At 43.4% G+C, this 26,143-nt stretch overlaps 1 protein-coding gene across 2 annotated transcripts in view; it reads left to right on the forward strand.

The window, feature by feature from the left end:
* The window catches only part of RBM28 (RNA binding motif protein 28), a 42,755-nt gene extending 31,573 nt beyond the window's left edge, over positions 1-11,182 (forward strand). The window contains exons 14-19 of one of the 2 annotated variants that reach the window (XM_043967847.1): positions 2,939-3,097; positions 5,515-5,664; positions 5,947-6,021; positions 7,135-7,388; positions 8,425-8,524; positions 9,137-11,182. In XM_043967847.1, the coding sequence (XP_043823782.1) occupies positions 2,939-3,097; positions 5,515-5,664; positions 5,947-6,021; positions 7,135-7,388; positions 8,425-8,524; positions 9,137-9,271 (873 nt within the window). In that variant the 3' untranslated portion in view covers positions 9,272-11,182. The remainder of the gene's footprint in view (positions 1-2,938; positions 3,098-5,514; positions 5,665-5,946; positions 6,022-7,134; positions 7,389-8,424; positions 8,525-9,136) is intronic. The other variant, XM_043967848.1, reaches the window with a different exon arrangement.
* Positions 11,183-26,143: the final 14,961 nt, after the last annotated feature.

Consider the following 26,143-nt stretch of genomic DNA (forward strand, 5'->3'; position numbering starts at 1 on the left):
CAACAACTGGGGTAGCAGGAAGGGCTTCATGCAGAGGGCGCCATTTGGGCTAATTTGTGAGGGTAGTGGAGTTCTTAGAGGTGGAGGTGAGAAAGGGGAAGGCCCCAGAGCAAAAACACGGGAAGGGAAAGCGGAGTGTGGTGTACAAGACCTAACAAGAAGGCACTTGTCAAGACTGCTGCAGAGTGCAGGAAGCGGGGAGTAATGTACAACAGGGTTGGAAAGGTGGGTTGGGACCAGCTTGTGGAGGTCTTTAAAAACCAACAGAGGGGGCAGCTAGGTGTCACAGTGTACAAGGCCCTGGATTCAGGAGGACCTGAGTTCAAATCTGACCTCAGACACTTGACACTTGACACTTACTAGCTGTGTGACTCTGGGCAAATCTCTTAACCCTCATTGCCCCACAAAACAAACAAACAAAAAAACCCAACCAACAACAGAGGAGTTTATATTTCATCCTAAAGGCTGGATGCTGGACAGTGGCCAGGATCCCAAACAAGATCTCAATAGGTTGACAGTCTGATTGTTATAAACTGAAAATCAATCAGGATAATGTCAGGTCTTATACTTGAGTAAAAAGATCAGCTTCGCCAAGTACAAGATGAGAAGGTGTCGTTAGCTCTTCTCCAAAAGACCTTGGGGGTTTTAGTGGCAGTGCACACTCAGTGTGAGGCAGTGGTATGGCAACCAAAAGCGCTAATTTGGTCTTGGGCTGAATTCAGAGAGGTGTACCTTTTTAGGAGTAAGAGGCTGCTAATCCTACTGTATTTTGCCCCCAGTTTAAGAGAGTGTTTGGAGGTCAGCAGCCAGTAATTGGCCAAGGGCCCTGGATTCTTATCATAGCAAAAATTGATTGGTTGAAAAACCGGGAATATTTAGCTTTGCAGAAGAGAAGTCCCTGGGGGACACAATAGCTGTTATTAAGTATTTGAAGGGCTATCATTTGGGAGCAAGTTAAGACATGTTCTGTTTAGCCCTAAAAGGCAAAACCAGGAGCAACAGGCAGAGGTGGAAAAGAGGCCAAATGTCTCGGTATCATTAAAACCGAACTCAATTTAGAGCTGTTCAAAAGTACCAGAACTGTTTCCAGGGGTAGTGGCTTTCCCCCTCCCTGGAGGTCTTCAAGCAGAACTTGAACCATTTGTCAGTTGTATTATATTTTGGATTCCTTTCAGCACCGAGTTGAACAATATGGCCACTGAGGCCCCTTCCAGCTTTCAAATTCTGTGCTTGTATAGCAGGAGCCACTGAAGTATATTAGGGAAATTATGATGTGGTCAGAACTGTGTATTTAAGGAAAGTCACTTGAGCAGCTGTGCAGAGGATGGATTTGAGTGACATGAATCAGGGAGTCCAATTAAGAGGCTGTTGGGATAGTCTAGATAAGAAAGAGATCAGGGCCTGAATTAGAGTGGAAGCTGTGTGGAGAGAGATGGGAACAGTATGGTGGTAGACACAAGACCTTGGCAACTGATTGAATGTGTCTGGTTAGGAAGAGTGAAGAATTGATGACACCAAGATTGTAAACCTCGGATGGTTGGGAGACTGGTGTTGCCCTTGACAGAAATTGGGAAGTTTAAAAGAAGGGTGGGTATGGGAGATGATAAGTTATGTTTTGGACGTGTTGAGTTTGAGATGCCTATGAGACATTCACCTTGAAAAGTCAAGTGGACAGGTGATAGGAGCTCATGAGAGAGACATAATTTTTACTCTTGAAGTTTATTTTCATTTCCACATTTCTCCCCATTTCTTCTCCCCCACCCATTGAGAAACCAAGAAAAACAAAACCCATTACAAATATGTATAGTCTACAAAACAAATTCCCTCCTTAGCTGTGTGCCAAAAAAAGAGAGAGAGAGAGAGAGAGAAAGAAAATAAAATATGTTTAATCTAATCTCTGTCCATCTTCTATCTGGAGGTGGATAGCATGTTTTATCATGAATCCTTTGGAATTGTGGTTCACTGTGTTGATCAGTGTTGTTATTGTATAAATTGTTCTGCTTCTGCTCCACTTTGAAACAGTTCGTGTAAATGTTCCCAGATTTTTCTGAAACCATCCCCTTCATAATTTCTCATGGAATAATTTTCAGTAGAATAATATTCCATCACATTTATATACCACAGTTTGTTTAGTAAAATTAACTTAAAAAAAAAAAAAGATGGGGCAGCTAAGTGGCACAGTGGATAAGGGACCGGCCCTGGATTCAGGAGGACCTGAGTTCAAATTCGGCCTCCATCACTTGACAACTTACTAACTGTGTGACCTTGGGCAAATCACTTAATCTTCATTGCCTGCCCCCCCCCCCCAAAAAAAAAGACAGCATTTAAATAAAGACATTGTATCTTGTGTTGTCAAGTAGCCATACAGTACAGTTCCGGTGACATGACTATGGGTACAGACATTTCTTTGCCTCAAGATGGCAGAGTTGGAATTTCCTGAAGGTCTTGTCATTTGAGAAGATATCTTGTACTTTCAGAACAAACAAACTAGCACAGCAAAGGAAAGCACCTGGTATTCTCCTTCCTTTGTGAGACTGTATTATGTCCAGCCTTTTCCATTTTACTTACACACACACACACACACACACACTCTCTCTCTCTCTCTCTCTCATTTGATGACACAATTGCTTGCTTTTAGAAGGCAGCTGTTGTGTGGTGGGCGTAACACTGTATTTAGAACCAGGGTTTAAAGCCTGGCTTTGAGTCCTGGCACTGTCACTTACTAGCTGTGTGACCCTAGGCTCTTTCTCATCTCTTCTCGCCTGGCCTTCATCTATAACATCCTCCCTCAAAGGCCTCTTGTGAGAATCAAATGAAGTTATGACTCTAAATGTCAGTAGCTAACCTCCTCACTATCGTTAATATTCCTTCTTGCCAAACCCTAAGTCTGCTTTTCTTAAGGTCGACTTGAGCTCTGTGTTCTTCATTGTTCTTGCAGTTTGAGCTTCTCAAACATCAGAAGCTGAAGGATCAGAACATCTTTGTCTCTAAGACCCGGCTCTGTCTCCACAATCTCCCAAAGACAGCGGATGACAAACAGCTCCGGAGGTTGGTGCTGACTGCAGTCGGAGGCGGAAGGGCTGTACGCCTGAAGGAGGTGAGAGGGTGCCCCTTTGCCCCTTTTTTCTTCCTCTCTTCCATTTCTTTTAAAGTATCCCTTTGGCATTTGCTCACATTCAAAGGGGGTGGGGTGGTCTATGCCAACATCTGTGACTCAGTTGGTCAGGCACTGTGTGCTATGATGCAGGCAGGGGTGGGGGTTTAGTCCCAGCATCGACCGAGTCGCTTTCCTCTGTTCTGTGGTTTCAGACTACTTTACTTCACTAGCTTGTAAATAAGCGCTGTTGGTCACAAGAGGAGCTTGCTGGGAAGGGCTAACTAAATCCATCACCACAAATTATTTTCATTATCCTCAACAACTAATATTATTGACTGTCTGCCAGATATAAAGGGTAGCATGTGGTTATGATTAATGCATTTTAAATTTGGTATGTATTGAGATAACAACTGATGTTTACATAATGATTTAAGGTTCACAAAGCACTTTACGAACATCTCATTTGTTCCTTTTAACAACTTGGTTTTTTTTGTTCTTACCTGTAATTTCACTTAGGTGCAGGGAATTTCTCATGTGGCAACAACCTCCACTGATGCAAATCAGCAGCCCTTTTGTAGCTTAGAATCTTAGAGAATTCCCTGGGACCCCTGAAAGATTATGTGACTGGCCCATAGCCACATGATGAATATTGTGAGACCCAGTATTGGAACTCCAAATTCAGTACTCTTTCCTGTTGGCATATTATTTACTGATTTACACTGTTATTTAATTGTTTTGTAAAAAGCTTGCCTCTTCATCAAGATTGTAATATCCTCGAAGTCAGTGACCATCTCTTGGACTTTAAAGCCCCTGACAGGGCTTTGCACAATGCTAGACACATAGGTCCTCAGCAAATAGTTGTTGCATATGGAATTCATCATCTTGATGTCCTGAGGTCTTAGTCCTTGTCATTTTTGGCAGTCACTTAGTATTATTTGCATGCTGTTATCCAAAAAACTTGGAGTGACTTAACAAATTTTGAACAGAAAAAAACCCCACACCAAACCTGAACTCTGAGCCATATTGAGTCTTCTCTCCATTTCTCTGTATCTTTATGTTCTTCGTGTTCTTCCTATACCTGGAATGTCCTTTTTGCTCAAATCCAGTAGAATCCACTCCTTTCCTTCTTCAGCAAGGTCTTCAAGGGAAAGAGAGGTTTGGACACAATATAATCCTAGAGCTTTCTCCACCTTCAAACACATACTGAAGTTGACCAAGCTTATATGCACTTTAATATTTAAGTGAACCTGTAATTTCATCACTGTGGGTGGATACTCTTTTCTTCTAATGCAAATTACTATTAACTCTTTTTTTTTTTGGTGAGGCAGTTGGAGTTAAGTGACTTGCCTAGGGTCACACAGCTACTAAGTGTCAAGTGTCTGAGGCCAGATTTGAACTCAGGTCCTCCTGAATCCAGGGCTGATGCTTTATTCACTGCGCCACCTAGCTGCCCCTAATAGATGATCTTTTAAGAGTTGGCTATGGCCAAAAAAATTAATCACCTTTTGGTCAACTTGGTGATGAGCTGGGCTACGTTTTCTATCAACAGTTATGGTATCTGTCATCAGCTCTGTTCTTAAAAACTTTCCTACTTAGGAAAACTGAAAGAATTTGTTCTCCACTAGCATAGTATTTGAAAAACCAAATTCACCTCTAAGCCAAGATAAAGCTTTGGTGTAGGGCTCTAGCGAAAGAAATGGTTACCTATTATTGAATTGTTGTTCAGTCATGTCTGACTCTTCATGACCCTGTGGACTGTGGCAGCCAGTGCTGTCCATGGGGTTTTCTTGGCAGAGATACTGGAGTGGTTTGCCATTTCCAGTGAATTAAGGCAAACAGATTAAGTTACTTGCCCAGGGTCATACAGCTAGGATGTGTCTGAGGTCAGATTTGAACTCAGGCCTTTCTGACACTAGGCCCAGTGTTGTATCCACTGAGCCAGTTAGCTATTGGCAGCTTATTTCTTTTTGTACTTAGTTATCTTACCTTTACTCTTGTATAGAAATTTTTTTTTTTAAAGTGAGGCATTTGGGGTTAAGTGACTTGCCCAGGGTCACACAGCTAGTAAGTGTTAGGTGTCTGAGGCCGGATTTGAACTCAGGTCCTCCTGACTCCAGGGCTGGTGCCACCTAGCTGCCCCACTTGTATAGAAATTTGATTTTCATGTTGATGTATATTTTTAGAATATAAGTTCCTAGAGGTAAGGGAACTCTTATCTGTTTAACACATACTTTGAATGCCCAGCCAAGTGCTCTGTCAGGTTGATAGTGACCCGGATGAGGATTGTTTTCCTGTTTTAAGTAGCCAAAGAACTTGGTATTGTTAGATCTATCCGTATCAGAAACCTGTTGAGGACAGGGATGATGTTTTTCTCTCTTGGTCAGATCATCATTGTTCTTTCCCTTCATTACCCACAGTGTCGAGTGATGCGTGACCTTAAAGGTGCACATGGGAATGTGAAGGGACAATCCTTGGGTTACGCTTTTGTGGAGTTTGAAGAACATGAGCATTCGTTGGCAGCCCTTCGTCACATTAACAACAACCCAGAGATCTTTGGACCTCAGAAGGTGAGGGGTGTCCTGTGGAGAGGCATGGACTGCCCAGGCTGGACCTGTTGTGGCTATTTTCCCCTTGTAATAGAATAGAGGGGTGGGAGTAGTTAAGGACATGAAATCAAAGGGCTGGGTGTAAGGGGAATTGTGATTTGGACAGGTTGCTTGCAGAACTAGTAAAGCTCACCACCGTGTAAAGGAAGTAAATAGCCAGGCCTGGCTTGTACTGCACACTCACATGATCTACTGTACCCATAAGTGATTTAATGAAAGCTTTTCTCTTTTTCCCTTATGCAGAGGCCAATAGTAGAGTTCTCTTTGGAAGATCGCAGGAAACTGAAGATGAAGGAACTGAGGGCCCAGCGAAACCTGGTATAGACCTGAGCTTGTTTTTGTAGCCATTTAAAATGCAAGTCCTAGAGCTTAGGTCCCTGTTGCTTCAGAGCTTTTCATATCTTTAATTCTTAATTATTTGGGGGCTACCAATTTATTGATTATTCAGACCCTTTTTCCTCCTGCTAATTTCATCTCTTGGTCATTTTACTTTGACCTCTTGCTAGGAAAAACCACACCATACTAGAAGGAGGGCAAGGGACAAGAGAGAAGAAACTCTAGATTGATATTATGACTGGTTAAACATTTGGTCAGGATAGATATTAAAGCTAAGATTAGAATGGTATCCTTCCCTGGATTTTCACTGCCTTTTGGTTTACTGTGCAATGTATAATACATTGGAGTTCTAATCATATATTTCTAAAAAATAGATACACAGTATATATACACATAGAAACTATTATTCTTATTTTAGTTTTTGCATTTATGGCTTTTAAAAAAATCATAATTAACTTGCCTATTCAGCATGCTTTTGGGGTGCAGGTCATTTACGTGTGAAATCTAAATAGGACAGTAAGCCTAGCATGGAAAACCTGGGAGTGTAAATTTAAGTGTTATTCAAGGACTGTTTTGATGCCCTATAAAAAGGAAACGTGCAGTTATTATCTAAAAATATTATTGTGTTATTGCTTTGGAAGCAGTTCTAAAGTTTCTTGCTTTTAGATCCTGAGTATTTTCTTTCCTCCTTATTTTTATCAAAGAAGAGGCAGAGTCCTCTCTTCTGACCCTTTTTGACAGCTAAGTGCATGTCAAATGCCTGTTTTGTTTTTTTTGGTTTTTTTTAGTGAGGCAATTGGGGTTAAGTGACTTGCCCAGGGTCACACAGCTAGTAAATGTTAAGTGTCTGAGGTCGGACTTGAACTCAGGTCCTCCTGAATCCAGGGCCGGTGCTCTATCCACTGTGCCACCTAGCTGCCCCTATTGTTTTTTTCTTAATCCCCATAGGTTTGGGGAAACCAAAGTGCACTGCTCTTTCTTTCTTCTGATTCTACCCACTTCATGGAAAGCCCATATTCTGCTGAGCCTTGTCAGCAGCCAGGTTTTATAGAGAAACCAGGTGGGAAAATCACTGTGAACTCTTGGTTTATGCAGCAGAAAATGAAATCAAAGTCTGTAGCTGATGGGCCCCCAAAAGACCAGCAGCAACAGCCTGGGAAGTTCCAGAAGCATAAGGCAGCTCATAGTCACACCCAGGGCCCAAGCAAGCTTCCTATGAAACCGAAAGGGACAACAGGCTCATGGGCAGGATTCCAGACCAAGGCAGAAGTGGAGCATGTGGAGATGCCAGATGGGAAGAAGCGGAGAAAGGTCTTGATGCTCCCCTCACATCGAGGGCCAAAAATCAGGTGAGAGGAAGCTTAGGGAGGGCAGCAGTGGATGGGTGGCAGGTGAGGAGGATGCTTCTAAGCCAGGCCTTGTTTCACAGAAGTTTACTCCAAAGTCAGGAGTTAGCTATTGTCTTCTTTGGGGACAGATGACTAGGACATTCAGTGATGTGTTACCTTGTTCAGAGGCAGCTCCATGGTGCAGTGGATAGAGTGCTGGCTCTGAAGTTAGGAAGACATCTACCTGAGTTCAAATCTGGCCTCAGGCACTTACTAGCTGTGTGACCCTGAACAAGTCAGGCAACCCTGTTTGCCTCAGTTTCCTCATCTGTAAAGTGAGATGGAAAAGGAAATGGCAAACCATTCCAAGAAAACCCCAGATGGGGTCAGGAAGAGTTGAATATGACTGTACAACAAAATCTTATTTGGAAGGACTCCCCAAAGAGCCCATCTTTGCAGTGGTACTCATGCCTTGTCAGACTTTGGGAGGAAAACACATGTAGGCATGGGACCTTAGATTTGGGGATCTTCTGAGGGCCGGGCTTCGTATCACTCCTGTGTGGTTCACGACCGAGTGTAGAGAAGCCCCAGAGAACAGTATGGACAAAGACCTTACTTTCTAAATGGGGCTTTCAGTATTTGCTGAGATTCGTCTCATTAGATTTTCTCTTGAGTTCAGAAAGGACGCTTTGGCAGAAATTTTAAGTCTGTTTTCTCTAATACATGATACCATGGATACCTCACACTGCTGTGTCATATCCATGTACAATAGGTACTCAGTGAGTATTTGTGGAATGAATGAATGTGGAATGGCTGAAATGGGAAGCCATTTGGATTGGTTTGTGGAACAAGGATACAAAGACTGGACATCAAAATGCCCTGCTGTAGTGTCATTTAAAAATTAGTTCTACCTCCTATGAGGCTAGAGAGTGTTTGCAGTAGGGCATTGTTTAGCCTGCCAGACTGTAAGAGAGACTGTCTTTTTGATTGTGGGATTCCTGACCCATTCGGCCCCTGAGAGGTAACCCAGAGTGAATGCTTGACTCTCCAATTTCAGAATGCGGGACAAAGGCAAGGCTAAACCCCCTCCACCCAAAAAGCCAAAGGTCCAGATGAGACAGCAGAAACAGCAGAAGCGACATTCCATGCCTGTTCAGGTGAGTACAGTGTGCAGGCACATTCTTGTCACTTGTTATTCTAGCAAAGAGCAAGGCTTCGGGCTGGGCTGCAGCCATCCTTCCCAAGTCCTTTTGCCAGTAAGCAAGATTCTTTCCTGGTGTGCTGGGGGAAGATGAGCAGGGAGGGGTGTGGGAAGGCCCAGGCGTGGTGATAGTTTCAAGGGTCACTGTGCTCCTTCCAGGCTCATTAACCACCTCCCCCTCTCTAGAGATTCTTGGGAAGGGTTTTTTCCTTCAGACCCTGGCCAGGTTCTGGCTTGACATTGCCAAGCTGACGAGGTAACGGCCTGAACTGTGTGGCTCAAAGCCCTGGACACACACCTCTGCCTTCTCCCTCGGGTTTCTAGGTTTGCTGCCTATAGGTGTGGGGCACTCAGAAAGATCCTCTTTTTTTCAGCAGTGTCAGGAAGATGATAGAGATCTTTTTGAGGTCTTCTCTTTGAGGATTCCTGTCTGGGATTTCTTAAATGGAGTCTAGCTTGGGAAGACTTACTGGTGAACAAACGCTCTGAATACTGCATTCTCTGGATGGCTAGATAAAGGCGAAATTTCACATGAATTCCCTTTTGCCCCCTTCCCTTTCTTCTGTAGGTACCAAAGAAAAAGGCTAAGGGAAATAAGGCAGAAATTCGATTCAACCAGCTGGTCGAACAGTACAAGCAGAAAATACTAGGACCCACAAAGGGAGCCCCTCTTGGAAAGAAGAGCAAATGGTTTGACACGTAACCATAGCAGCAGATGGCGTAAGCACCTGCCTCCTTTGCTACACTGCCCAACATCCTGCCTGGTGGCAGGAAAGAGACAATGGACTGCCAAGGGGGGCATCTTCTTAGCCCTGAAGTGGACAACAGCCCCTCTCCCTGAGGTCTGCTGGCCACCGAGAGAAAAGTCAGAAAGATGTTGTGATGATCATTTGGTATTTATATCCAGATTGTTCTGTGGAGCCATAGCTCATCGTTCCATATTTATTCTTGTTTCTTGAGGGAAAACAATTGTAAAAAAATTCCTTCTCGTGACGACTTTTGATATGTCTGTTTTGATAAGCATCCTGTCTCAAGGAAACATTTTTGATGTTTTAAAAATAACAGCTCATCATGCTATTCACGAACTATCCTTGTGTCTAATCTCTGTGTGCTGCGCATGGAGAGCTGGCCAGATAAGAGTCAGCACGGAGAAGTTGAAAACGATGCTCTCTAATCTCACAGGATGCCTTTGGGACGACTGCATTGATCTGTAGGTGAATGCAGTGGTCCAATAGGCTTCTCCTGCCCTGTGAGGAGTGCTACTTTGCCCACTGTCTTCAAATGCCTCTCCCCCACCAGTGCCTCTTTCTGAGATGCTGTTATAAACCATATGCCATAGCTTCTCAGCGTATATTGGGAGAAACACCTCAGGCACAACCTTGCTACCATGGGTTGTCTCAGATCATAGAGGTATGCATCACTTAAAATTATAGTAACTAGTCACACAAAAGGGGAAGAAGGGGAGCAAAGTTTAGAGAGCTGTGTCTTTGGGATCTTGATGTATTGGAGAAATTCCTAATGGTCTGAGCCAGGGGAAAGAGATAAAGAATGTGAGAGTGAGTTTAAAAAGTGCTACAAATATTTTTAAATGCCCTAGAAACATTCCTGGTACCCCAAATATTGCAGACTTAGCCGCCGTCTTAACCTCCTACAAGCTCAAAGTTTTCACCTCAATCTGTCAGGGACCATTTCCCATGCCAATATGGTTTTATTTCATCATGTCAGTGGGGAAGTTGGGTTCATTTTGGGGAAGTTTAATTTATAGCTCCCTTTGCCGGAAATAATTATCCTTAAAGAGGTGCTGACAATGAGTGTTGACAACCTTTACCCCAAGTGAGTGGAGAGGGGAATTTAGTGATGTAACATGAATATGTACTTGTATAAATACATTGTCTTTTTTAAAAAATTCTCTTCTGCTGAGGAAACAGCTTTCTGCATTGCTTGTCTATATTGACCCTGAATTTTCTGTATTTCTTGTCTACACTGGTTTCTACTTGACTCAACAGTTAAGTGACTTGAAGAAGTCAGCTGATTTCAGACATTTCCTATAATTAAAATTTGTATCTTTGCCAGTGCCTAGTACAGTGTTTTGTACACAGTAGTCCATTAAGTGTTTATTGAATGAGTGAATGACTCTCTCCAACTTTGTGAAGGAGCAATATTTCTACACCTAGCTCCCAGGCTCAAGTTATTGACCTGTCTAATGAATGGCCAGATCAGACTGGGCTGGGAGCAGTGGAATTCCTGCTCTGCCCCTCCGCTCCCAGGGTGAAACCCTGGGCAGATCGGTGAACAGTTCTGATTTTATTTTCAGGCCAACATGGTAGATATGTAGAAAATAAAGAAAAAAGTTAAATGATACAGTTACAATTGAGTAATCATTATTCTCTCTCAGTGTTTAACCATGCCAAAGCAGTAAGCTCAGAGAAACAACCTCCAAGCCAGAGCTTTCTGTGGGGAGGCTCAAAATGGAGAATTAGCCAGGGGGAATGAGGCCTCAGGCTAGGCAATAGTAGCTTGCAATGTATCCTAGAGGACAAACTAGCTTCTCCTTTCTTGAGTTATTTCATGGCAACCTTTTGTATTATGTTAATAAAATATATCTACCCGAAAAGTTGTCCTTATTTTTTTTCAGGTGGCTGGATGGGGTAGTAGGTAGAACATCAGATTGGAGTTGGGAAGATCCAAGTTGAAATCTTGGCCTAGACATTAGCTGACCTTGGGCAAGTCACTGAACCCATCTGCCTCATTTCCTTCCTCGGCAAGATAGAGATGATTCTAGCAGCTTCCTCCCGATGTTATTGTGAGGATTAAGTGAGGTAATACATGGAAGATGCTTTGTAAATCTTTAATTGCCACATAAGTGCTATTATTATTTTTTAAAAGTTCATGCTAAGGAGAAAAAAGCAGTATTTCTTAGGTTTGTAGGACTGAGAGAGGCTTTGATCCTTTTAGCTCATGTTTACCACTTTTTTTTTTTTTTTTTTGGTGAGGCAGTTGGGGTTAAGTGACTTGCCCAGGGTCACACAGCTAGTAAGTGTTAAGTGTCTGAGGCCGGATTTGAACTCAGCTACTCCTGAATCCAGGGCCGGTGCCTTATCCACTGCGCCATCTAGCTGCCCCGCTGTTTACCACTTTTGATGACTTCCCCGAGGCCTTCCCCCACCCCCAACATTCTGTATGTATAATCCTAAATGGTTGTGTCTGTTTTGGAGGAAGTGTCCTTGGGTTTCTCCATAAGTTACTTCACTGTTTTTCAGTACTTCAGTGTAACTTTTCAGAATGACCCTGAAGTCACCTTTAGCTGAGGCAACTTATCTCCATTTCTAGGAGTGGGGAGAAGGGGAATAGCTGAGGGACAGTGGCTAACGGGACCCAAAGTGTTCTGAGAATCCAATCCAGTGTTCTATCCCGGGCTTTCAGAACCATTTCAGACCTAGCAATATGGCGTCAGAAGCCAGTGAAAAATGTCAGAGTGACCTTGGCAACGTGGAGAGGGGGTGGAAGAATTCAAACCTTGGGTAAGAGAGACCAGGGACCAAATCTCAAGGGCAACATATTGGCAATCATTTCAGCCTGGGTGCCTAGGAAGGTCCACACGATTCACAGGGTGTAATTTTCTTTACAGTAAGGGGTCAACCTCTCGATTGGCAGGGTCATCTTCAACCTGCTTGTGTGTTCACAGTGTTTCACTTTTTGAATTTCTCTCTGGCTGGTCTATATATCTCTCAGCAGACATGCACCCAGTAGTGAATGAAAATAGTTTGCCTCCCCACTTCCCCCCATTTTATCCAGGCACTGGATTGATTCATACTGAAGGACATGGTATATGCTACTTTGAGAAAATGTATATGAAATCTCTCTCTCTCTCTCTCTCTCTCTCTCTCTCTCTCTCTCTCTCTCTCTCTCTCTCTCTCTCACACACACACACACACACACACACACACACACACACACACACACGCATACCCCTTGTTATTAATTCCTCTCAGTAATCCTAGGATTCTTTTTTTCCTCATTTATCATATGCAGTTTGTCTCCTTTTTTACCCTTGTAGCTGCCTGTTATTTGGATGTGTCAGTGGTCCCCACAGGTATTGCTTAGCCCAGTGTGGTGGCTTTTGGAGCTAAATTGTTCGATTGCTACCAGAAGGGCCTGTAACCCCTGTGTGCCCGACTGGGTGATGGAATCCACTGGCATTAGAAGTCTTAGCTGCAAGAAACTCAAGTGATTAAAAAATCCAGCACCGAAATAGCCTTTTCTTTTATCCTCTCCTCCCTGTCCCTCTCTCCTTTTCTCTTTCTCGCTGCCTCTGTGTCCTCAAGCTGACACCCCATCACCAGCATGCTCCTCTTAATTAAAAAATCCTCTTAACATCCTTTTAATGAGATTTTCTCCCTTCTGATGCCACCGTGGAAAAGAAATCTTACAACTCCTGTTCTAGGGTGGGGAAAACTTTCCACGCCACACTGAACCTCAAATAGAGGCAGGAGCCCAGAACAGTTTTACAATGTCTTTCTTGCTGTTGGGGAGTTATGGAGGCTTGCTTTTCAATCAGAAAATAATAATAATTTAAAAACCCCAACAAACACCCCTGCTGTTACTGCAGGAGCAATAGTGATTAGGCTCAGCAGGGTGTGAAGCAGGGGAGCACTCTCCGTAACACCAGCGGCACTTTCTCCCGCGGGGCCCCTGGGGAAGAGAGCCAGCCTGCTTCACTTCAGAGGTGAATTAAAATCCAAAGTGAGACAATGAAACGTTTCTATGCTACAGAGCACGCTAGATCTGTAGTTAGAAGTGCTGAGTTTGAATTCTGGCTCTAGCCACTTAGCCCCTGGGTGACCTTGGGCAAGTCACTGCCTCTCTGAGCCTTGTATCTTCACCTGTCAAATGAAGGGGCTGGACTAGATCATCTCATGGTCTCTCTCAGTTCCCAGTCTATGATCCTAAGGGACTGGTGACGGTCTGATAAGATAATCAGGAAACTCCGGAACTGATGGCATTGGCAGTTTTCTGGGGAAATTTCATTTCCTTCCTATTCACACAGGATAGGACTTTGCTCCCTCTGTTCAGTCTCCAGGTCCTTCACCATTGCCCTTCCCATAGACTTCCTAACCTTCCTAACTCTTTCTACTTGTCCAGTCTTCATACCCTCATAACCTATGACCCAGAACACCGACTTTCTTACAGTCCTTCCCACAAGATCACATTCTCCCTAGAGACTCTCTCTCCTCACCTGAGCCTCCTGGCTTCCTTCCGGAGGCCCTTGCCCATCCCTTAGTTCTGTCTGCTTATGCCCCTCTGAGATATATACTCAGTATATCTCTTGTATACTCATGGTTATTTACACGTGTTTCCCCCATTTAAATGTAGTTTCTTTGAGTGCAGGGACCATTTTTGCCTTTCTCTGTATCCCCAGACTGTAACACAATTCCTGGAGCAGTGAAGCACCAATATGAATGTTTATTTATTAACTGTTGAGACTAGAATCCAATTAAAAATCGACTCTCTGACTCTGTTATTGCTCTTCAGCAAATATTTGTGAAAATTTAGAGTGTTTAGGTGCAGGGGGGATTATAGACAAATAAAATGTTTTGTTTGGGACATCGGAAAACACTGTGATCCCTCTCTGTTGTATGAACAGAACCAAAGAACTGGTGGTATGCTACCCCAGCAACCCCCTGTATAGTCTTGTGGTATAAAGCTAAATGTCGCCTTGCCAGTAACTTGCAGGGGTAGTCATCAGGTCACAACTTGGCTCCTTGTGATTGTAGGGTGTTGGATTTATAAACCCTTCCATATAATGAGAGAGTTGCCATTATAGAGAATGAGAAAGCAACTGGGTTTTGCCAATCTGGCTAGAACTGGGGGGTTTGTGGGTTTCCTACATTTTGATTATCCTGCGAGAGACCTGGGGAAAGGCTAATACTAGTTTTATCACGAGAGCTGCATCTTTATTTATTCCTTCTTCCATTCACCTACCCCACACAGGCACAGAATAGAGGGCATTCTGTGTAAGAAGTGGGGTGTGGGAGGAGATTGTGTTTGGGGGATTGTGTAAGGAGAATGCCAAGTTCCCATGTGATATTCTGGGTCCATCTCCCAATTGCAAAGGAATGTTGAGAGTCTTCGAAGACAGAACAGTCTGGTCCATTCAAGGGGGTGGGGGGAGAAGAGTTCTACAGGACTGGGGGAAAGGTTCCCTGCAGAGAACAACAGAACCACAAAAAGGGAGAGGTGAAGCAGTAACTGGCCTCTTCCTGTTTGCTTCCGAGCCAGGCCCTGGGGTCCATGGTGCATGCCCATCCCTAGGGAGCCAAGGAGGAAATAGATTTCCTAGGCTTGGACTAAGCTCACCGTCAGGGCGCTTTCTTGATTAGGCAGGTGTTCTGCCTTGGAAAACTCTCAAGTGGTGAAAGTCTCAGCCTTTTTTTGGGCTGCTGGCTCTGAAGAAGACAACATAGAAATCGTGATAGGTGAAATCCATTCAAAACAGGACCCATTTCTCCCAACATCATGCCCTTTTCTTCCTTTTTCCTCTTTCCTCCAACCCCCCCCCCATAATTTGATATCTATCTTGACATTAAGCAATCCTGAGCAATTCTGAATGCTTACAGCTTTCTGTAGTAAGCTTGACTATGTCTACAACTGCATAGAGAGAAGTGGGTGATTCTCTGGTTCCTTGGAATCAGATGGCCAAACTGTCATCTAGTTTCTCACCTAGATTCTTTTGGGGTCAGGAGGTTTTAATCCAGTTTCTTAAACTGAGGGCCTCTTGAAGTGGGTCTGGTTTGCCAGCCTCAATGGGAGAACAGTAATGAGATTCACAAAGAAGTTACTGCCTAGTCATTGTCCTTTCCCCAAAGGAAGACACAGGGAAAGAAAACATGATTTGGAGGCTTCTTTTGAAAGCACCCTTTCAGGCTCCATTGCAGTGTAGAGGATGAAGGTCAGAATCTCAGTCGTCACCAGGTGGCGCAGTGGACACGGTGCTGGAGCTCTTGGAGTCAGTAAGACCCTTTTGAATATGTGACCCTGGACTAGTCACTTGACCTGTTCCTGCCTTGGGTTCTTCATCTGTAGAACGAAGATAACAATAGCATCCTCACAGGGTTGTTGTAAGGATAAAATGAGATAGAATATTTGTAAAGCACTTTGCAAATCAACGCTCTAAATGATTGCTAGCTATTATCATCACTAGGAAACTAGGTGGCACAGTGGATAGGGTGGAGACAGGAAGACCTGAGTTCAAATCCAGCCTCAGACACTTACTAGCTGTGTGACTCTAGGCAAGTCACTTAACCCTGTTTGCTGCAGTTTCCTCATCAATAAGATGCGAAGGAGAAGGAAATGGCAAACCCACTCTAGTATCTTTGCCAAGAAAATCCCAAATGGGGCACAAAAGGGACTGAAATGACTAAACAACCATTATTATTATTAGGTATGATGTCAGACAACTCTACTTTGGGCCTCAGATTCCTTAACTTTAGGTTGTCCTAGGTGACTTCTTCAGGTCCCTGTCAGATCTAAACCCTGTGAGTTCCACACTGGCTGCTCTCCCTGATGTCTTGGTTTTGTAAATTATGGGGCCAAAAAAAAAAAAAAAAGAGTTCTGGGACCCAGATGAGCATTCATTCAATAGATAATTTAATTGGCCTCATTTAGATATAGCCTATTGATCCAGCAATTCTTGAGTTTGATGACTTTGGATTTTAGTATCTATAGGATTTAGTGTCTCCCTAGGAAGAATTCAGCGACTTCAGACATTAGCTTTGAATCTCCTCTGTTGCTATTTGAGCAAACTGTCCTCCCAGCATTTCTTCTGTCTGCTCTGTCATCCTAACCTCTCCCTTAGACAGTGTGCTGTGCTCATAAGCAATTTTTCAATCCCTTGGAACGTCTTTATTTTAAAATGTTCTCTTCAGGGCCCGAGAGATTCTTCCTTAGGGAGGGTTAGACATGTGCAAATTTCAGTTTTTCAGAGTTCAGCTGTTTCTGAATCATTTAACATACCAGAAAGAGAAGGGGGAGAAAGCGAAATTGTTTTGAAAATAGAAAAAAATGGACTATTTTTTTCCCCTACTAGCTCTGACTCTGGAACGAACTGATTGACTTGGCACAAGTTTTCTTACCAGGGATGGCAAATACAACTCCAAAGGGATTAGTTGGGGAAGCTCTGAGTTGGGAGTAAAGGAAACTGGCTCTGATTTTAATTAATGTTTATGGCTAATTGGGGTTTGCATTAAAAGTGGGCAGAATAGACATGGGCATGATCTAAAGGGTAATGGGAATGGCTTTCACCCCAATCTATCCCAACTGATAGCTGCAGTTCCATCTTTAGAGATCAGTTTCTTTGGATGAGATTTACATTGTCCTCTCTTTTTTAAGGGGCATGTTACCCAGGATGAGCAGAGACCCTGAAGATTTAGTATATTTCCCTCATTTTACAGATCAGGAAACAGGTATAATCAGAAAAACTTTCTCTATTAGAATGGTAGCAGCACAAGTGGGAAGAGCACTTTGAATTGGGAAAAAGAATAGATCAAAAATAGACTTTTGACATCACTGTATTATTATTATTATTATTATTATTATTATTATTATTATTATTATTTTTGCTGAGGCAATGAGGGTTAAGTGACTTGCCCAGGGTCACAGAGCTAGTAAGTGTCAAGTGTCTGAGGCAGGATTTGAACTCAGGTGCTCCTGAATCCAGGGCCAGTGCTCTATCCACTGTGCCACCTAGCTGCCCTTACATCACTGTATTTTTGATGTGTCCTACATTTTCACAGTTTTTCCTGAGACTTAAAGAAGCATCTAGTCATTCTCTAGATGAGATCATCTAGTCATTTTACGAATGAAGAAACAGGTCTAGAGAGGCAAGTGACCTGCCTGCCAAAAGGCCCTAGACTAGAATCCAGATCTCTTGATTTCTCTTCCTGCCACATCACACCTCCATGCTTCCCTCATCTAGCATGAGTAATAATCTTGGGGCCTGAGCCAGGATCCTGTAGATTGTCACTCTTGATGTCTTCCAGGGTGGCCTTTCAGGCCTGATTTTTCTTAATCAGGTTTAATAGAGAGGTTAAGTGTTTCTGAATACATTTGCCTACCTTGTCACAGGAGTTATGTGAAACATACCAGGCAGAGACAGCCTGGAAGGATGGTAAAGTCCCAGAGGCTGTAGCCACAGGAGATTGGTTCAATGCTTTCTTCCACCTGATCTATATCTCTCTCTCTTTTTTTTTTTTTTTTGGTGAGGCAATTGGGGTTAAGTGACTTGCCCAGGGTCACACAGCTAGTAAGTGTTAAGTGTCTGAGGCTGGATTTGAACTCAGGTCCTCCTGAATCCAGGGCCGGTGCTTTATCCACTGCGCCACCTAGCTGCCCCTGATCTATATCTTTGATTGACTCTTTGCTACCACCACCACTTAAAGGAAAAACAGGAGGAGATGTTTCTATCCATGACTGTTCCCCTGGCTCTTAGGAGGTCCTCCTCCACTCTCTGCAATCTCTAGTTGTATCTCCTTTCCCTCCTCCATCCCCGCAGCCAGACAGACACACTGCCTGCAAACACTCCTCTAAAGATCACTGTGAAGTAAGTGGATTTTATAAACCAGCAACTGCAACCAAGGTGAGTCACAAATTTCATTCTTAGTTACTGAGTTTGCTTATTCCAAGTTTAAAGCACCAAACTATCTCTCTCTTCTAGTATTTTGTGCACCATACACACTCTGCTGGAGTTCCTGGAACTCTCTGAGAACAAAGGACAAACAACAACAACTTCCCAAGCCACCTCTGCACCTGGAGTCAGGAAGACTCACCTTCCAGAGTTCAAATCTGGCCTCAGACACTAGCCATGTGACCCTGGGAAAGTTACTTAACCCTGTTTGCCTCAGTTTTCTCATCTGTAAAAAATGAAGGGGGTCAGCTGGGTGGCACAGTGGATAAAGCACTGGCCCTGGATTCAGGAGAACCTGAGTTCAAATCTGGCCTCAGACACTTGACACTTACTAGTTGTGTGACCCTGGGCAAGTCACTTAACCCTCATTGCCCCCTGAAAAATGAGGCAGAGAAGGCAATGGGAAGCTCCTTCAGTATCTTTGCTAAGAAAATCCCCCAAATGGGAATATAAGGAGTCAGACAGGACTGAAACAACCGAATAACAAAACCACCTCCCTAGACTGTGTTGTTGGTGTTCCCTGAGCACTTCCCCCAAAAAGAGCATGATCCTTGGCTTCTGCTGCCCTGGAGAGCCCCAAAAGGTTTTCTCGACCATCAAATGAGAAGGTAGGGCTGGGCATGGTGGGGTAGGCCTGTCACCAGCTGAGGCTGGTGGATCACTAGTGCTCAGCAAGTTAAGCTGATTGGCTGGAATTGGAGCAGGTCAAAATACCCATATTTTGATCAGTTTGGGGATCCAGCTGATGGGTGAGTGGTTGCTGCACTTCCAAACTGGTTGAGATAGGGACATCCAGTCTCAAAGAGACAGAGACAGAGATAGAGAGGGAAAGACCCAGTGAAAGAATATGTAAGTCATAAACCTTAATAGGCACTAGCACTGTCAATAACCATTGCTATTACCATTATTGCCAGCTGCTGTGGTAGAAAAATTCATAGCTCTGGGGCAGCTAGGTGGCGTAGTGGATAGAGCACTGGCCCTGGATTCAGGAGTACCTGAGTTCAAATCCAGCCTCAGACACTTAACATTTACCGGCTGTGTGACTTTGGGCAAGTCACTTAACCCCAATTGCCTCACCAAAAAAAAAAAAAATTCATAGCTCTGTAGCCGACCTAGGGATGAAATGAAACTTGGGGCTCTGTCTGAGCTTTGTAAGAGAAAGCACTCTTCTAGCTGCGCGTACACCTGGAGCCTTGGGCTCCAAGGTATAGCAGGAAGATTACTGGGATTAGAGTTGGGAAAACCTGGCACGGCAAAGGGGTTCAGGATTTGATGTCAGAAGACTGGGATTTGAATCCTGGGTCTGCTACTGCCTGTGTGACCTTGGGCAAGTCACTCTGGGCCTTAGTGACCTCATCTGTAAAATGAAGGGGCTGATCTCTGTGACCTAAAAGGTCCTTTCCAGCTATAAATCTAAGAGCCTATTATCTAGTTTTGAACCTCACCTTCCCTGGGCAAGCCACCCAAACCTCTCTGAACATCAGTTTCCTAATCTGCAAAATGGGTCTTATATATAGCAAGAGCATCTATTTTATATTTGCTTTGACATGATCATGCTCTTTCCCTTTACTGAATGTAAACTGGAAGCCTGGTCCTGCTTCATTTTTTTTTTTTTTGCGGGGCAATTGGGGTTAAGTGACTTGCCCAGGGTCACACAGCTAGTAAGTGTCAAGTGTCTGAGGCCGGATTTGAACTCAGGCACTCCTGAATCCAGGGCCAGTGCTTTATCCACTGAGCCACCTAGCCGCCCCCCCCCCCTTGCTTCATTTTCATTCAACTGCTCTGCATTTATCAGTGCTCAATAAGTGCTTCTTGATGGATGGATCCCTAACAGGACTGTAGGGAGGATTAATGCATGTAAAGCCAGTGAATGTGTTATCAGGACAGGGCTGGGTCTGTGATTTCTCTGGCACAGGGAGCTCTACTGTGCAGACGAGTGTCTTCTCTGTAATTTATACCATTACTTAGGCAGCTGACGTTAGTGATTTGACCAGTGATGTGTCAGATGGGACTGGAACACAGGTCTTCCTGGTGTCCCAGGCTGGCTCGGCAGCCATTCTGTCATATTCCTCTTAATCTCAATGGATGCAAATAGCTCTGGAGCAGCGATAAGGACTTCAGCTCCCTCCCCTTCCTCCATTCTCCCCTCTTTGTTGGGCAGGACAGCTAAAGGTCAGAGATGGTTGTGATTCAGGCTTGCATATTCAGAGACAGCTTTCCTCCAGATGCTAGGGGCTTCCATAATTCCATCAGAGGGTTTTAGGAATGTATTAAGGGGAATGAGATTGCATCTGCACAATGACCAGTGAGCAATCTATGATTTAGAGCTGAAAGGGACCTTAGAGGTCATTCTGTCCAAGTTTCCAAATATCTGGATGTTTGGCATGATAGAGACAAAGGGTCTGGATGCTTGGCTGAACTGCTTGCAACTCATTGCTCACATGGTGTTGACACAGCCGAAAAGGGATTATAAAGGGCTTCAACCCGATTAAGGGGGTGGGCCAGAGGAAGATCTGATTGGTGTGGGGGGGAAGGTCAGGAGCCTTGGTCTCCGTTCTTAGTTTTACCACCAACTGACTTTGAGTAAGAGCCTGTCTGGGCCTCAGCTACATCTTTAACGTGAGGGGTTTGATAAGCTTTTGGGGAATGTATATATGTGTGTGTATATATATGTATGTATATATACATAGATGTGTATGTATATATGTGTGTATACACATATATAGGGTGGGCCAAAATTCATGATGTTTTAATAACTTTTTGAAACTTGTTTTTTTTTAATTTATTTTTCACCATTTACCCGATTTGATTTTTGACATGTAATATGAATTCATTTCCTATATATACTCTATGTGATGCTATGGTATTATAAATTAAAAACAAAAAATAAAGGAGTTAATCAATATTGAAACTCCTTTGTGACTTTTGGCCCACCGTGTGTGTGTGTGTGTGTGTGTGTGTGTGTGTGTGTGTGTGTGTGTGTGTGTGTGTGTACATCTATATTTATAGATAGATATTTGGAGAGGACTTTGCTTTTAATCTTGTCCAATCCCCTCATTTTATAGATAAGGGAAACTAAACTTCCAGTGATTTATCTAGGATCTTATAGGTAATAACAGATGAATGTCAGTGGGGGGCATGGACCATCCCTGCTCAGACCATCCCTGAGTAACAATGTGCTTCGTTTGGGGTACTACATTTTAGGAAGGACAAAATCAACCTGGTGAATTTCAAGAGAGGCCTTAAGATCATGCCCCCAGTTGAAGGAACTGGGAATTCTCAGACTGGAGAAGAAACCATTTGGCATGACAGGAGAGCTGTCAACAAATATTAGAAAAGCTATCAGGTCTAAGAGATTCGACTCTCTGTGCTTGGCCCTAGAGGACAGAACAAGAAGCAACCCTGAACGTTGCAAAAAGCCGGATTTGGGTCTGATGAAAGAAGAAAGTTCCTACCAATTAGAGCTGTCCAAAAAGTCCTTGACGATGTGCTTAATCTAAGGCATGGCCAACAGACCGGGACACTCCCCGGGGCTGCCTCAGAAGGCAGTGGATTCTCTCTCACTTGAAGCCTTCTCGAAAAAGCTGGATGACATCTGGCCAGGGGCTTTTGTAAGAAGGATCCTGACATCGGGTGGAGGAGCATGAGACTCTTCCGATTCCAGATCTAATGCTCTTCCCATGTTGCTTTTCAGACTGGCTGGTAATATTCTTGGAATAAAATTTTTGAAGCATCATAAAATACATAATGAATTAATAGATGAATGAAATTAAAAAAAAACATTTTTTATGTATTATTTATTTACTGTAATGTTTCAGGCAGCTAAGTGCTGGGGTTATGAATATAAAGAGAAACGGTCCCTACCTCAAGGTACTTACTAGTGGGTGGAGCATTCCAATAACTGAAGTCCACGTACTCGTACAGAGCAGTGGTGCAGAGCAACTGCTCTGCATTTACTGGTGCTCAATAAGTGCTTCTTGATTGATGGATCCCTAACAGGATTGTTGGGAGGATCGATGCATGTAAAGCCAATGAATGTGCTAGGTAAGTGGTATCAGTACAGGGCTAGGTCTGTGATTTCTCTGGCATAGGGAGCTCTACTGTGCAGAGGAGTGTTTTCTCGGCAATTTATACAATTACTTAGGTAGCTGAAAGTGGCCAGGAAGGGGTGTTTTGGTTTAGGAAGTCACTGGGATGGTGGGTAGAGCCACAGGCCAATCAGTTGACCCTTACTTTCCAGAAGCAGTGACAGGGCTGATTTGGTTACTGTTCTCAAAGCCAGAAACCGAAAGAGCAGAAGGCAATAGCTTAGCTTCCCAAGGGCATGGGGAAGTCACCATTGGAAAGCAGCCACATGGCAAGAAGATGATGGAGAAGCATGGTTTATGCTCCCGTAGCTCATGCATGCATGCATGCATGCATGTACACATGTACATACATACACACATCTATGCGCCTCCATGGGCTACAGGAGTGATCATTAATCACTATTCTGGGCAGGATAACGCAGTCTAGGATAGAAAGTAGCTCAGTTCATCCAGAGCACAGTCTCTGGAGGTCACATTCCAAGGACACATACACAAATGCTATACACACATATATCATAACACATGTATATATTCATATATGTATATGCATAATGTGCCTGTGCACACATGTATGTGTGCATATACATACATAAGAAGCATGGGAGCAACAAGGTCTGGGGAGAAGTTGTCAAAGAGGGGAGAGAGAGAAAGAGAGAGAGAGAGAGAGAAAATACTCTTGTTTTTCAGTTTCTCAGTTGGTTCCAAAAAGATTTTACATCAACTTAATGTGTACTGGTTTATATGTTTAAATGACTTTATTTAACTTTTGCCACTGGATATAATGAAATGGAAAAACCAAATTCTAACCATTGTCTCCAGAAGGCCCTAGTTAGAGAATGCACACATGAAGCCCAGGGACCTTGAGAGGACCCTGAAAAATACTAGATCTCAAGTTTATCAGATCACAGAATTTTAGCATTAGAAGGAACTTTATCAGCTATCTAGACCCACCTGTACTCAGAAAGAATTCCCATTATAATTTATTCCACAAGTTAAAAAAGCCTTTTCTTGAAGAACCCCGATGAGATGGACTCCACTTCATCTAGGGGCTGCCCCATTGACAGCTTTGGGGGTTAAGGAAGATTTTCCTGTCATCTTCACTTCTACCAGCTATCACTTCTACTTCTACCCTCTAGGACAGAACAGAGCCTAATCTCTCTAATACATAACTACACTTTAGATACTTAAGGTAGTTTTTATGTGTCCCTGAGTCTTCTCTTAGCCCAGGCTAAACATCTCCAGTTCCTTTAACCAATCCTTATCTGATAGAGCTTGAAGGCCCTTTTTAGTACTGGTTTCTTTTCTTTTGTTGTTATCTAATTTAGCAGTTCCTAAACTAAGTCATCCAGAATCCAGAAGAGCTAGGTGGCACAGTGGATAGAGCACTGACCCTGAAGTTGGGAGGACCTGAGGTCAAATCTGACTTCAGACACTTACTAGCTGTGTGCCCCATGGCAAATCACTTCATTTAAAAGTTAACGGTACAATTAGTTACAAGCTCCCAGTTACAATCTCAATCCCTCAGACATCAGGGCCATCTCTAGTTGTCCTGATATATATCGTGCCACTGGACCCAGATGGCTCTGTAGGAGAGAGTGAGGTTGGTGACCTTGCACAGCCTTCCTTCACTTAAATCCAATTTGTTGCAAGCCATGACATCACTCCAATGTCATGGTCCTCTGAGAACGAAGGACAAATAACAAAAACATCCAGAATTCAGTACAATATTTATACTCCAGATGAGGTCTGATGGGGCAGAGTACAGAGCTAGTAGTCACCTTCTAAGTTAACTAGAGCGGACAGCTAGGTACCCCTGAAAATAGAGCGCCTGGACCTGGAGTCAGGAAGACCTGAGTTCAAATCCAATCTCAGACATTCATGAGTTGTGTGGCCCTGGGCAAGTCACCGTTTGCCTTAATCCACTGGAGAAGGTTATAGCAAACCATTCCATTGTATTTGCCAAGAAAACCCCATACAGAGTCAGACACAACTGAACAAGAAAGTTCATAATTGGGGAGAGACTTTGAGGATCTGGCAATGAAGAAGAGGGAGTGATATCAAGAACTCAACCAGAAAAAGAAAAAAGAAAAAAAAGGCCGGCATAGCACCAGTGGTTCAATGGCAAAAACTCAAACCTGTGCCTGAATGGTTGGAATTTTCCTAACAGAGCTTGTAATTGTACTGTTTACCTTTTTAATTGTTATAAGCTCCCTAAAAGTATTAGAAGGCAGCTAGGTGGCAAAGTAGAGGGAACACTGGGCTTGGAATCAGGAACAGTTACTATCTGTGTGACCCTAGGCCAGTTATTTAACCCTAATTTGCCTCACTTTCCTCATCTGTAAAATGGCCTGGAGAAGGAAATGGCAAACCACTCTAGTCTCTTTACCAAGAAAACCCCAAAGGGAATCATGAAGAATCAGACACAACTGAAAATGACTGAACAGCAAAAACATTAGAATACACTCACAATTAGGAGTGACTATCATTTCTATATTAAGGACAATAGGTGACAGCTGAGACCTTGGGGAGGGTCATCATGCCTTCAGGCTTCTTGGAACAGAAGACATCCTCAAAAACTGTGGGAAGTTCAGGTAAAGGTCAGTTATTTCCTCACACCGAGGGACCCCTCCCCCCCGACTGTTTATTAACAGATGCTGCAGCTTCTGTACTCCAAGGTTTCCAGTAACCTGAATCTTCCCTCAATTGAATTAACTAGAGATTAATATAAATGTAAATTAAGGCAGAAAGCCAAACCTGTGCCTGAATGATAGGCATTTTCCTAACTGGGGGCTTGGAGCGATTGTGATTGTACTGTTAACTTTTAGATCAATGTTTTTATTATGGAGTCATTTCAGTCGAATCTGACTCTTTGTGACTCCATTTGGGGTTTTCTTGGCAAAGATACTGGAGTGTTTTGCCATTTCCTTTTCCAGCTCATTTTACAGATGAGGAAACTGAGGCAGACAGGATTGAATGATATAAACTCCCTAAAAACACCAGAATATATTACAGAATAGAACAAGAGTGTTATCTCTGAGTTTAGATGCACTGTTCCTAGCACCATCATTTGTATGTTAATGAGATGAATCAAGATATGTGTGGGCAGTCCCATTTCTTTTTCTTTGACTACAGGAGCCACATGCATCTATTTAAATAGCCCCCTGGAAGGAAAAAGAGAGAGACAGAAAGATACAGAGAGAGAGAGAGAGAGAGAGAGAGATTGAGACAGACAGAGACAAAGAGAGACAGAGACAAAGAGACAGAGACAGTCTTTCTAATATGCCTTTCAGTACTAAAAATCTATGATCCAACCCAGTGTTCTTAGTTACTATGTAACTCGTGACTCCCTTAGAAATGTTCTCTGAAGCTTCATACATATAAAGAGCACACTGTGAATCTTAGGATAACTTTGCAGTCTTAAGATAGCCCGATGTCAAAGGAGGCAGGAGTTTTGGGTCTATTTCCCTCAAGCACTTTGAGTTTCCTATCAAGCCCTTTAGCCTTTATGATTAAAAAAAGAAAAAGAAAAGCGACAGAGACACAATTTAATATCAGTAAATAACTCCCCACAGCTCCCATCTCAGCTTCTTAGCAAAAGGCGCACACCCACTCCCTCCCTCCCCTTCCTTCTCCCTCAAGCATCAATCTCTCTCTTTCATTTTCTCCTAACAGCTGGACAATTCGGTGGTGAAAACAAAAGTCGATTGATTTTTTTTTTAGCCTGAATTGACTGGCTTAATTCAGGCATAGCGTACAATCTAACAGCCTCATGTAGAGCAGCCTCTTTCATGGGATTTAGGACTGG

This window comes from Dromiciops gliroides, chromosome 5 (genome assembly GCF_019393635.1).
Source record: "Dromiciops gliroides isolate mDroGli1 chromosome 5, mDroGli1.pri, whole genome shotgun sequence".
NCBI lineage: Eukaryota > Metazoa > Chordata > Mammalia > Microbiotheria > Microbiotheriidae > Dromiciops > Dromiciops gliroides.